Here is a 13,751-nt window from a genome sequence, read left to right as displayed (position 1 = left end):
TAGCAGCAAATTTTTCAGTGACTGATTACTGATAAGGTCGACATGGACGCGGTCCCATTGGTCCACACCAAACAGGAGGTGGATATCTATTCGATGGCCCCATACCTGGCGGATGATCAACGCAAGCCGCGCAACAAGGATCATCATAAACACAACTGCATTCCTTCGGTTTAATATGCAGGCAGCAGGGACGTGTGCAACATTTGGGTGGGCAATACTTGCAGGGGTAGTTTTTAATCGTGAAATTCTTAGGACGAGGCGCCCAGAAACAACCCGGCTTTGGCTCCAAAGGCGGACATCTTGGTTCGCACAATATTCTTGGCTGGTCTTTCGGGTACTTTACCACAAAATATCCTGGTTTTGGTTCGCAATAACACCGGCAAAGCGGGTTCTTACCATCGAGGGTCTGACCTCTAAGACGATCAACACAATCAGAATAAGCCATACTTATTTTTATTAAAAAAAAGACTGAAATAGTAAACTAAAAATTTAAAATGACAATTATCATCAAAATTATTTTCTAAAGTGTCTATGGTTTTATAAATAATTTTATCAATTGTTTTTTGTCATTAAACAGACATTTAATCAAAATTAACCGCGATAATCGGCGGAAAATCAAATAAATTCATCGTCTTTCTCCTAAAGTATCAAAACTAAATTATCACCATTTTAAAATGGCCTACAATTACCAAATACCCAATTATTGTCCGATGTGCTCATCGTGCCTCAGTAGTTCTCACAACAACACGACTCCATGCTACTCTCAATACAATTGTGATCAATATTTACCATACCACTACTATCAATTCCCATCAAATCTACCAGAACAAACCAAACCCAGCACGGATAAACGCAAGAAACTTACCCGTTCCCAATCATCCTGTTGCATAAGTCGGGAGGCATGCAGAGGTAAGCCTGCATGTGCACACAACCTGTCGTCCCACAAGTGTTGTTCCAGTTTCCGAGCGGCCGTGCATCACCGTCCGCAAGAACGTCGTGGTAGTCAACCGCAATCGCGCGACTTCCCAGCATCGAGTTGCGATATTAATCGACTGATGGAAATGGTGCGTGATCCGCAATACTACAGCAGCAGCACGTGCGATTCTGCATCTTTATCTTCATTGGGAGATTCAGCTTCTTCTTCATTTTTACAACCTAAACCTACTCGTAAATTACTACTAACGGAAGACGGAAAAGTAAATTTTTTCATTAAAAATATAATATTACATAATAATTATAATTTTTACCATCAGGGAATTAATTGTTCGAATTGTGGTGAGAGTATGAACACTATAGTGACATTTAAACCCCCTCGCAAGTTGTTTAATTCTGGTGAAGAGAGCCGATCAGCAAAGACAATTGAAAATCGACCGACAAGTTCAATGCTGTTTTGATATCTCATCGGATTTTTGTTCATGTTCCCAGAAAGTGTGTGAATTATGTGCGAAGAAAATTGTGTGTACTTGTTCCAAGATAAGATGCTGTATGTGTTCTAAACTTAAATCAACTGCTGACCGCAAGATGTCTCTGGTGTTGGTCTGTAAATGTCCACAGACTTACAAACGCTGTGAGATTGGATCATTTCTGAGGTTTAATTCAAGTCCTGCGTTGGGTCAAGAACAATGTGATAAACTAGAATGCGCTAGCTGTGCTGGAAGATCATTTACATGTTAATTTTAATTTCGTAAATAAAAATGTTATCCCTACTAGTCCTGATGTTTGTTAGACTTTAACGCAAAAACTACTTAACCGATCATCATGAAAATTTGTACACATATTCTTAGTGGTCCCCGAATGGTTATAGGCTACTTTTTTTTAAATAAAAAAAATTACTTTTTAAATAAAATAAAGAAATAGTTTAGCCAATAATACCTCTGCATCTCGCTATTTGACTACTTTAACGCCATCTAGCATTCCAGCAATGAAGCTCAAACCTAAGTACTATAGTACCATCACACTGTATTATCACACTGTATTACCGACAGCTACGTCAACATCAAATCCAATTGACTACACTATGGAGACTGTACACTATACTTCCATAGACTATACTTTCAGCCATTTTAAACTTCCCGCCATTCTACTTCATTGTTACTTCTTCTGTGACTACAGACGCGTACGGAAGCAACTTCATTATTTTAAATATTCGCGAGCGAAGCCAAGGGTTAAAGCTAGATATCTATATGTTGTCAGTGTTTTAAAGTATTTTAGTCACGACTTTAACCATACGTGTTTAAAATGTCATTTTTTTCATTTCCACGCAATTTTTAAGTAAATTTTAAAAGTGTCTAAGGTTGTCATGGTGATAAATTTCCTAAAACAACTTCAATAACTTATAAATCAAAATCAAAGTGATCTGAAGTTGTTATGGTAATACAGTGAAACAAATGATCTGTTTGTCCACCCGCGATAGTTCAGTAATTCTAGGTCGTTCGTACAGAGCAAACGCAAAGCGCAAGCGCTTCCAAAATTTCCGTGCCCTCTCCCGCCCACGCCGTGTTTTCCCCATTTCCTTCCGTGAGGGGTGCCGCCACACAATAAAACCAAGATGTACAACGGGGACTACTGCTGCACGTGCTACGCGCCGTCGATGAACTACGTGCCGGTGAACCACTACTCGGCGATGAGCACCCAGACACCGGTCACGTGCACCATTAGCTATGGGCGACCCTTCGTCACTGGTTCGCCCTTGTGCAACTGCTGCTATTCGCAAGCGGCGTGCTGCGGTCAAGGTGGGTGTTGTTCACCTGGATGCTGCTAAGTAATTGAAAGCAGCTTAAAACACCGAAGAAAATAAAGAAGCTTGAAAAAATGCACTAATGAAGAAAAGCATTAAATCATTAGTCTGAATTTTGATCCAATGTTTCAATTAATAAATAATCAAGATGCTGATTTATTAAATTGAAAGATGCATGATTTATGTTGTTAATTAGTTTATTTTGTGCATGTTGGATCAATGGCTGCGTGCAATCTGCAGTTAAGAGGCGATTAATATGAAATAATCAAAAAATAAAGAAGGCTTTGCTATTTTTTTCAAGGAAAACATGCGTTTTATTTTATTTGGGACTAGCTGTTGCCCGCGACTTCGTTCCGGCAGTGTTTAATAAAAATGTAATTCGTTTTTACTCTCTTGTTCTAGACATACTCGTAGTAAGAGTCAATTCTATCAATAAGATTAGCAATTTTAATTTAAAGAAATTATGCATATAAAGTTTAGTCAATAATGCACTTCAGCGCGCCATCTCGAATTCAACTATTTAACTATAACTATGATTGAATCTCAATATCAAATTTTATTCGATAGAAAAGAGCTGTTTTGAGGATTTTCCCGGCAATTATTCGAATTTTTCTCACCTTTTAAACCTTCCCTAGACCTCCACGAATAATTCAAGACCAAGATAAGATAAATGCGTTCAGCCGTTCTCGAGTTTTAGCGAGACTAACGAATAGCAATTCATTTATATATATATATAGAAAGATGTTGCTGTTGAAATTAATTTTTCATTGAATGCGTGTAGCCGTTTTTTAGTTCTTATATTGTCAAAAAATATTTTTTGGTGGCGCTGCTGTCGCATTTCAGTCAAACCATTTACAGACCACAAAATCTTGGAAAAAAAACAATCCCGCATCTTTTAATTTATATTAGGTCTTGATATATTTATAAACAAACAAATAAAATGAATGTCAAAGCCTGTTTGTCGCATTAAAATCAAGTAAGCGTTTATCCGCTTTAATGACAGCTGGTTGACAGGGCCACCAAAATGGTACTATCTTTTTCCGTATGCATGTATTATAACCGTCGAGTACCTAAGATGATTTTTAATGGTAAAAACCTGCACCTAGTCTGAATGGAATAAAAAATGAATTAAATATTGTTTAAAATATTAATAGAAATAAATGAATCTGGCAGCACTGACGTTCCACATTTGTCCCGCTGCGTGCTTGTTTCAAAATTCAAATTCAAAGATGGCGTCAATCAAAGTCCGAAACAATTGCCTCAAAATATAATACAGTTTGTGATATGGGTAGCTGCGAAACGGAGGAAAACAATTATTTCAAAATCAAACATAAATATGCATAGATCCAAGTGGCAGTAAGTGTAGCAATTTTTTGCTGCGTCAATTATCAAAATTTCAGTGATCATTTCGGCACATCGATTCCGAAAAATCTCAATATAAAGACCCACACCTGAGAAGCCGACAACGAGCCGACACGACCACAAAAGTCAAAAGAGGAATCGACGACGTCGCCGAATACCGAAGCGCAACGGTCCAGCAGCAGAACCGGAAGCTGAGAGAACCATAAAACAGCCCCCTCGACGAGGTACTCCATCCATTCGGCATAAACATGTCGTGCTGCGGCGCTTACTCGTACACCTACTGCCTTCCATCCTGTGCTTATGTGCCCGTCTCCTACTACGCCCCCATTCCGACGGCGACACCGATCACCTACACCTACAGTTTCGGCAAACAATTCTCAACCGGCTATCCATGCTCCGGGTATCCATATTGTTGCAGTAATGGTTGTTGTACGGGCGGGCCGTGTTGCTAACGGCGAGCACTAAGAATGTACACATCTTTTAATTCTACACCTGCAATATATATATTTACGCATTGTTGCCGAAACTGATTTTATTAAAGAAAAATGCATATTAAACGTTTGTTTCGCGTGTTATTATCAAATACATAATCAGAAATTATTTGTTTATTAAATCTAGTTTACTTACTTTGTTATCTGTATCCATGGCAACGTAATTTGACAATCAATATTAATTTTTTAATATCAATCAAATATCAGAATCAGTTTGAGATCCACTAAATTCTCAGTGTTAAAAAATATTTTTCAAAAATGAATTCCAACGCGACTATTGACAACCAGTTGAACACCAAGCAGAATGGCAACCAGAACGCACCCGCCACGCTGAATGAAGACAGCACGAATGGTGCGAATAACGAATGTGTGAGCGGACACAAGAGGAGACTTGACGCAGTCGTACTGGGACCTAGAAATGCACAATGCATATCAAAGGATGGAATGATTTGCTGTCCTTGTTCCGAAGGCATAAAGTATTCGTATTTCGCGCCGACGCAGTGCTACGTTCCGATGGAGTACTACGTGCCTGTGCAGTGTTGCGTTCCGGTCGAGTGCGAGATTCGTTACGGCACGCCGTTCATTCCCGGCAAAGATAACCCTGCTTCAAATTGTAACTGATTGTGTTGAGATATTAAAATATATCATTTTGTTATTGGAAATTGTCCACGATAATAACATGTATTTTATTATTTCGGTCATACGCTGTCTACTTTGGGTAAGTAAAAAAATACACATTAAACATTATACTCGTAATATAAATATGTTTCATTAAATGGGATTACGCATAATGGCCGCGCCTTCTCTCATTGCGAATTGAGCTGCTCAGACAGAAGGAAAAGATGGCGGCGATCAACTCAGTAGCGCAGAGGCCAATTGCAACGTAGCCAAGGATTTCAACGTTGTCCTTCAGTGATCGGTATAATTTCTTGTTGCAAGCATCGTCGAAGAAGGACCGATCTGCTTGGTGGCATGACTGCGGTTTACCTTCACAGCAACTGGATGGCAGTTGCGTAAAGTCTCCGGGGCCGTTATTCCCGCAGCATTTAAGCTATTGGCAAAAAATTATTGTTTGAGTGATATGTTTTTTTATATCGTTGTAAAGAATACTTACAACTTGTTGCATGGAATCGATAGCGTCTGTGGTGGTTTTATCACGGCCGTACTTTGCGTAGGCTTTGTCCATTGCCTTGTAGATTTCCTTTTTGAAGCTTCCATCGCTTTCTTTTACCTGCAGGAAAGCAAACACGCCCAATGCTATTTGTAGGATGAAGATGGCGAGGAGTATCACACCGTACTGTGAACAAAAACAATATTTAAATCATTGGTATTGATAGATATTAGTTTTAATTTAAACTTACGGTAGTTAACATGCATGTGCTCTCTGATGGCGCCACAGCATCCGAAAAATGAGATAACGAATACAATAGTACCGACGACGATTACAAAGGTCGGTGCTAATGCGTAGGTTCTATCATCGATTGCGTTTGTGATGTCGTTCAATTCCAGTTGGTACAGGATACCAACAGCCAACATCGCCAGCCCAGCAAGCTGAAAAAGAAAAAAACAATTAAAATGTGTAAAAATACTTATTTTAATTTTTCTTGTATAAAATAGGCAACACACACATCATGGCATCCACTGCGCAGTGAAATTAGATGATTTCGAGCAAACTTTCGGTTTTAGTCTAGTTTTAGGAGTAAGAATTTGTATATAAATCAGGTTAGTCGGTCAATTCTGAGTTTTTTTTATTGAATTACTAAATTAAGAAAGCATTTGAAGACTATTGGTCTATTAAAAATGTCTCAGACAAATATAAAACTTAATTTCATTAAAAAAGCAATGTAAAGTGTAACACGGGTTGCCCACTTTTCGCACATACAAAAATTCATCTACATTTGTAAATGTGTTGCAACATTTTAAATTTTCAAGGTAGGAAGTGTGTAGGTATTGAAATAGCGTACATATGTGTATGTATAATATCCGGTGTTAGTCATACGCTTAAACTAACTAGGGAGTAATGTTGATTGACGTGAATTTATAATTCTTGGAGCCAAGGTTTTTCGATTTTATTCATCACCGGCGTGCAGGCAAGGTGATTAGTTCTACCTTTTGTAAATAACTTACTTATGTAAGACGTAAAACAATTTGAAAGTAACCAACGCATTGTATTTGTGTTGTACGAGTATCCGAACATTGCAAAGTGACAAAAGGTAATTGCATTACAATGTACTGTTTACTGTCTCATTTAGTGCTCATTAGTTTGTAGAGTAAATAAGGATGAGCACCTCTTTAACGTCAGCGTATGTGGATATTTTTATCAGTTATACTGGGACTTTCCTTAATGTTATCTTTACCGCACCGCACCTGTTGACAATTTATTATATCACGTCAGTAAACAACACGCTGTAAAACCAATTAATTCTATGCGTCATACTGTATATAAAAGAATTATGAAGATTAATTGTTGATTATAGAATAACTTAATTCATATTGAAAAAAACAATACTTGCAGTGATGAATTGAATTTGCGAGGAACTTAAATCAAAGTATAACAGATGGCGCTGTAGTAGGTAAATATTATGTGTGGGCATAGTTTATTAATACAAGCATTTTAGTTCAACCTTGGGATGCAAGTGTGTTTGTGCTGGATGTGGAGTGATATAGATGATGGCTTTGCATAATGACACTGTGTTTATTACTCAGTAAATTGTGAAAACGAGAATTTAATAAATGATAAGATGGCAACTTTCATGACATGCGCAATAAGTCACTTAATTAAGTTTTATCTTGTTCAGACTCAAAATGGCTTACGTATTCAATAAAAAAAAGAATGAAAAAGGTGCTGAATTGATAAATGCGGCTTTCTTTTTATTAAAGTACAGAGCCTGTGTTGATTCTAGGTTGTCCGGAACAGTTAGATACAAACATATAACTCAAGTTAGTCGTTTTGCCACGAATACCCGTATACTCTTTAAAACCAATTGTCAATTGTCAAAAATTACACAAACCATAATGTGAAAAATAATCAATATTTCACGTAATTAATATTTACACATAATATCACACGAACCAAATAACCTGATACAATAAATGTTATCATTTTTTATTTCAATTCACAATTTGAACCGGTTCCGACCTGTTTGTTCAGCTGCAATTGCGCAATAATTAAATCACGTGCACCTATATATATAAAACCACGAAGTACACAGTATTTTACAATGAATTAAATAACCTTTATTAAAAATGTTTTGATGTTTTTACTTACGGCAAAGACGAGATTGAATAAGAACACTAAGTATTTAACGATTCCACTTGCGCAACCCATCTTGTATGTATATTTGTTTCACTGGCTAGACAAAACAAGTAATCCAATTTTTAGAAACCTAAACGATGTAGACCGCACTTTTGTCCCGCTTTTGTTGCGAGAAATGTTCTATACTTGTTGACGCGTACACTGCTAGCACAACACCCACCGATAGACACAAACTGGCAACCGTGGCACAAACAGTGTGTAACACGTAAAAACTCAATGGGAGGGAGGCAGGTGAACAGCAGCGGTGATCAACACAGTGTACATTCGCTGGTTTCAACAAGTTGCGTTGAACTGCTCGGAATACTTGAACGTCGCCATGAGCCATGAGAGTATTTATTCCTGATATGGAGTATCAACATTGCGCAGCGTACCGAGTGCAAAACTCATATCAGCACTCTAGGTTTTTTTCATATGCGATGTAAGTTGAGCTTGTTGATCATGCGCACACAGTATAAGTAATAAATTTAATTTTGAGTCTTGTTACGCGTGCGTTGACGCATCATTTGTGCTGGTTTGGAAGGCTTTCGAGTGGAAGTAATAAGATAACAGAAATTAAATTATTGATGTGGAATTTGTCGAAAATAACATGTCAAAATTTGATTATACTGACAAATCAGCTTATTATGCATTAGTTTTGTTCCTAGCCTGAAATAGCTCAATTTAAAAAATGATGTAATTTTTATAAAAATAGATTTTCTAAAGTATAAGCAACGAAGCTGCGTGGGAAACATGAAAAAATTTAAAAAATTTAAAAAAATTAAATATGTTTTGACCTGTCATGTGTCATTTTTCTTTCAAAATAATGACATTACGAGAATTTATTAAACCGAATAATTTTTATACGTGTAGCATTGAAACGCGTTCGTAAATTGTTAGGATTATGATGTTATGGATTATTGAAGTGGCGTGAGTCACCTTCCTACTTATGTGATCGATAATCAGTCTATACTGGAATTAATGTGGATATGGGTTTTTCTCAATTCAATTGTATTACATTTAATTATTGTTATTCACGAATTCTTTACCAATGACATATAAAACTCAAGTAGTAGCTGTCAACTTGTTGAAAGTGCCAGTTAGTCATTTATTGATAACGGTGAAAATAACTCAACAATAAATATCCCAACGGATTAAATATTTCAGAGAATGAATTTTGTAATAAAAATTTGTCTCAATAAGAAATTGTGATGATGTTTATCATGGCAGTTTATTTTGAAAATTGGAAAAATTGACATTGGCAGTAAATATTGTTCAAAATAATAACCAAATTCCTTTTTTGCGATATAAGATAAAAGGAAACTGTAATGTTTTGTTGTTTTGCTTTTGACGTGTGACGTATATCGTCATTTGACAGGTGACACCTACGTGAACAGTGGGCCTAACCTAAATTTTATATACTTGTATACATCTAACTGGGTACAACCATAGAGGGCGCTTCAAGGTTATTTTGATTCCAGCCAAGAATAGCATTCTTAAAGTGTGTTAAGCAATAAAATTAACCAATTCACCATGAAATTATTTCAGGGACACGAGATTCAGTCATCGTCAGACACATTTACCACTAATTCTGATAATAGAAATAGGTGTTTGTGCTGGAAACTGTTTTGGAATTCCCAAATCTAATTTGCAATCGGAAATACATTGTGTACATTGTGAACATTTTTTATCAACCAAACAACTGCCATAGATAACGCAGTTTCGTAATGAAATATATGCATTCATTAGAAATATGTATGTACACATATGAATATTATCTAGAATCATAACAATGTCGTCACTACACATGGCGCACCAGCACCCAAAACGCACAAACAATATTAGTCACTCTTTTAAGTTTAAAATGTGTAAATTACTAGACGGAAATGTTGCTGTGATTCATATTAATTGAATTTATATCATTTGTTTTCTCATAAATTTTATTATCATATCATCGTCATCTAAATATATATAAATTAATTGCTGTTCGTTAGTCTCGCTAAAACTCGAGAACGGCTGAACGGATTTATCTTATCTTGGTCTTGAATTATTCGTGGAGGTCTAGGGAAGGTTTAAAAGGTGAGAAAAATTCGAATAATTGCCGGGAAATGCCTCAAAACAGCTCTTTTCTATAGAATAAAATTTGACATTGAGATTCAATCATAGTTATAGTTAAATAGTTGAATTCGAGATGGCGCGCTGAAGTGCATTATTGACTATACTTTATATGCATTATTTCTTTAAATTAAAATTGCTAATCTTATTGATAGAATTGACTCTTACTACGAGTATGTCTAGAACAAAAGAGTAAAAACGAATTACATTTTTATTAAACACTGCCGGAACGAAGTCGCGGGCAACAACTAGTTGAATTATATTTTCGTAATTTAGTTACTGACGATGCTTACTGTATGTCCACCAGATGGCGCGCACGCAAATTTTAATTTCTCTGAGAATTCGTAACTTTATTTCATCGTTTTCCTACATTTTTCTTCTTCAATCATAAAAATTAAACATTGCATAATATGTATGTATATTTATACTTATTAAATGTTCCATTATACCATTAGATGTTCAATTCACATCTGCATCAGTATCATAACCAAACATGCGATATCGATAATCTACGAAAAAAGATAAATATTTACTAAACAAACAAACACTCACTAAAAAGCTAGCAAACAAAGGTAACGAAATGTTTACACGATAAATTGCCATGTACAATATCGCCAAACAACTGTTATTTCATCATTTAATTTATTATGACATGACAGCTGTCAATAAATTCATTTCTTAGAATTTAATGTAATTGTCTACTACTCTAGGAATTGCAAGGTATGCAACCATATTAACACAATCATTACCTGTAGAAATGAATATACAATCATACAGCCTCCAATTTCAAACGAGATGCGTTTTATGTTGAGCACTACTGTGACCGCGCATCCGTTCAGCTCCTGCATGCTGGGACTATAAAAAATGCGATGACACAGAGTTTCATTGTGTAAAACCAATGCGTCGTCTTTATAATCGTTGACGCTGTTAATTCCACAGCAACTAAACTAGAATAATACAAAAGGTAAAGTAGGAATCTGTATTAATTCATCTAATAACATGCTTTATATCAGTGTTGTGTCACAGAATTTAAAATCAAAAGTTACCGCATTATGTGTTTAAATTGTTTATCTGTATATAAAAATATGGCAATGTTGAATGTTGATATCTCCGTGTTTACACAGCTTGATATTCTGTTTTGGGGATTGAGTGTTGTGTGTTTGTACTTGTAGATCTACGATAATCGCTGCAAAACATCCACAAAACATCAAAAATGAATCACCAATCGATTGCAGCAATACTCACATGCTGTTCCAGAATATAAAAACGGTCACGCGTTTTTGCGTCATGGTCTAACAATTGTGTCATTTTCATGCGCGTGCTCGTAGTGGAAGGCTCAGTACCATTCATAAACGCCATGCAGCCGATTGTTAACTCAGCAATCAGAAGTAAACCCAGAAATATTAAATACTAAAAGTAAATTAATTTTAAATCTAATTTTCATGATGATAAAGTTGCCTACGTACAATTCGGAGGAATGTCACATTACAGTTGCGTACAATACAACAGCCGACCATTGAAGAAATGAAACTTAGGGCTCCTAAAATGATCAGAACGATTGGTAACTTTAAGAAACTAACTTTAGTCACGTAGATTTCTATCAGGGAAAGGTCGTCAATGTATACAATGCCCAGGCCAACAAGAGAAGCACTCAATAACTAAAAAATTAAATTCAGGTTTAAGTAAATTTATTTATTTTATTCTTAATTATGTTTACTTACAGCAAAAATAAAATTAAGTGCAATTAGCAATGCTTGCAGAACATTTTCGTTGACCGGAATCTTCATATTTTTAATTATTAACAAATTAATTAAGTTTTAAGTAATTAAGCATTTGTGATAACTTTATCAATCACATTGGTATATCACAAAATAATCTTAAATATTGCAATATTTTAGATATAATTATTAACTTTGTGTATTTACTGTAATGTTGTATGTCAATTTTTTGAACTTTGTAAACTACTCGCTTGTTGATGGCTTCTGCGATGGGAAATTACTTTGTTTTGCGCAGAGAATAAAATAACCTGATTTAGTTCAACAAGGCATCACTGCGCTGATGATAAGATAAGAGTGTTTTTTAATAATGGATAATCATGATTTTATTAAGTGAATGTTTAACCAACCGACGCATGTTGTTATCTACAACAAACGCCAACAAGCTGCACTCTGGCGTTTTCAATCATTTATCTGAGAGAAGGTGATACCAAATAGAAAAGTATCTATTATCAATTTTATTCAGCCATTCTTTTAGAGAGTTTTCGCGTCTTTCTGTATTTTTACGACCGAAATCGTATTTCGGCCATGATCTTAATTGATTCCAGAGGTACTCATCGCGACATCTCTTGTCAGACGACAGAATCAACAAATTTTAACATATGCGTTGTGTAATTTAAACTTTTATCATTTTATTCAATCGCAAATATCTCGTAAACTAAAAGAGATATTTAAGATCTGATCGCAGCGTCTTAATCTATGGACTATACTCTATCAGATAGGATAGTTAAAACGGAAATCTGAGAGTTGAAATTTTAAATCTTAAGAAAAAAATTGCCAAGGGGGGGTGCTTGATACTTTTTTTCGACGATTTTCAAAAATTCATATCTCTTAAACTAAAAGAGATAGCTACTAACGAATTGTTGATTATGAAAGATTGGAAGATTCTCTATCAGACAAAAGTATAAAATAATTATATTTCCTACAGTAAAAGGTCGAAAAACGCGACTAAAAGTGCTAAAAAGTGACATTTTGCAATTTTTGCCCATTTTATTCAATCGCGAATATCTCGTAAACTAAAAGAGATAATTAAGATCTGATCGCAGCGTCTTAATCTACGCACTATTTTCTATCATATAAGATAGTTAAAACGGAAGTCTGAGAGATGAAATTTTAAATCTTAAGAAAAAAATTGCCAAGGGGGGGTGCTTGATACTTTTTTTCGACGATTTTCAAAAATTCATATCTCTTAAACTAAAAGAGATAGCTACTAACGAATTGTTGATTATGAAAGATTGGAAGATTCTCTATCAGACAAAAGTATAAAATAATTATATTTCCTACAGTAAAAGGTCGAAAAACGCGACTAAAAGTGCTAAAAAGTGACATTTTGCAATTTTTGCCCATTTTATTCAATCGCGAATATCTCGTAAACTAAAAGAGATAATTAAGATCTGATCGCAGCGTCTTAATCTACGCACTATTTTCTATCATATAAGATAGTTAAAACGGAAGTCTGAGAGATGAAATTTTAAATCTTAAGAAAAAAATTGCCAAGGGGGGGTGCTTGATACTTTTTTTCGACGATTTTCAAAAATTCATATCTCTTAAACTAAAAGAGATAGCTACTAACGAATTGTTGATTATGAAAGATTGGAAGATTCTCTATCAGACAAAAGTATAAAATAATTATATTTCCTACAGTAAAAGGTCGAAAAACGCGACTAAAAGTGCTAAAAAGTGACATTTTGCAATTTTTGCCCATTTTATTCAATCGCGAATATCTCGTAAACTAAAAGAGATAATTAAGATCTGATCGCAGCGTCTTAATCTACGCACTATTTTCTATCATATAAGATAGTTAAAACGGAAGTCTGAGAGATGAAATTTTAAATCTTACTAGGGATACTATGATACTTTTTTTCGACGATTTTTGATAATTAATATCTCTTAAACTAAAAGTGATAGCAACCAACGCATTGCAGCATATGAAAGATTGGAAAATTCTCTATTCGATAAAAGTTGCTAAGAATGTTTCA

General features: G+C 35.2%; 2 protein-coding genes and 2 long non-coding RNA genes across 6 annotated transcripts; 2 read left to right on the top strand and 2 right to left on the bottom strand.

Annotated features, from left to right (window-relative positions):
• Window positions 1-548: 548 nt before the first annotated feature.
• LOC135803534 (uncharacterized) lies at window positions 549-1,706 on the top strand. Its single transcript, XR_010550829.1, has 3 exons — window positions 549-909; window positions 959-1,196; window positions 1,254-1,706. It is a non-coding gene; the product is annotated as an uncharacterized lncRNA (long non-coding RNA).
• Window positions 1,707-3,810: 2,104 nt separating this feature from the next.
• On the top strand, window positions 3,811-11,684 carry LOC135803535 (uncharacterized). Its single transcript, XR_010550830.1, has 4 exons — window positions 3,811-3,825; window positions 3,892-8,324; window positions 11,170-11,385; window positions 11,452-11,684. It is a non-coding gene; the product is annotated as an uncharacterized lncRNA (long non-coding RNA).
• On the bottom strand, window positions 5,238-8,001 carry LOC135803526 (CD151 antigen-like). The gene is given in 5 exon segments (XM_065317174.1): window positions 5,238-5,641; window positions 5,705-5,887; window positions 5,952-5,976; window positions 5,978-6,141; window positions 7,859-8,001. Coding segments are annotated over 5 exon segments (702 nt in total). The 5' UTR covers window positions 7,919-8,001; the 3' UTR covers window positions 5,238-5,371.
• LOC135803527 (23 kDa integral membrane protein-like) lies at window positions 10,191-12,131 on the bottom strand. Of its 3 annotated transcripts, none has more exons than XR_010550823.1 (6): window positions 11,719-12,131; window positions 11,464-11,655; window positions 11,243-11,407; window positions 11,044-11,183; window positions 10,747-10,944; window positions 10,191-10,506 (listed from the first exon to the last, which is right to left on the bottom strand). XR_010550823.1 is itself a non-coding variant. In XM_065317175.1 (4 exons), the coding sequence occupies exons 1-4, from the start codon at window positions 11,782-11,784 to the stop codon at window positions 11,172-11,174; spliced, it is 435 nt and encodes a 144-aa protein (XP_065173247.1). In that variant the 5' UTR covers window positions 11,785-12,131; the 3' UTR covers window positions 10,963-11,171. The 3 variants fall into 3 exon arrangements, 1 of the variants encoding a protein (XP_065173247.1); XR_010550824.1 differs by having other exon boundaries at window positions 10,747-10,939; XM_065317175.1 differs by lacking the exons at window positions 10,191-10,506; window positions 10,747-10,944 and having other exon boundaries at window positions 10,963-11,183.
• Window positions 12,132-13,751: the final 1,620 nt, after the last annotated feature.

This window comes from Atheta coriaria, unplaced genomic scaffold (assembly GCF_025399875.1).
Source record: "Atheta coriaria isolate IRGN ID8LTWV9N9 unplaced genomic scaffold, Caltech_Dcor_3.1 hic_scaffold_3_pilon, whole genome shotgun sequence".
NCBI classification, from domain to species: Eukaryota; Metazoa; Arthropoda; class Insecta; order Coleoptera; family Staphylinidae; genus Dalotia; species Dalotia coriaria.
This window is presented reverse-complemented; position numbering and strand designations above follow the sequence as displayed.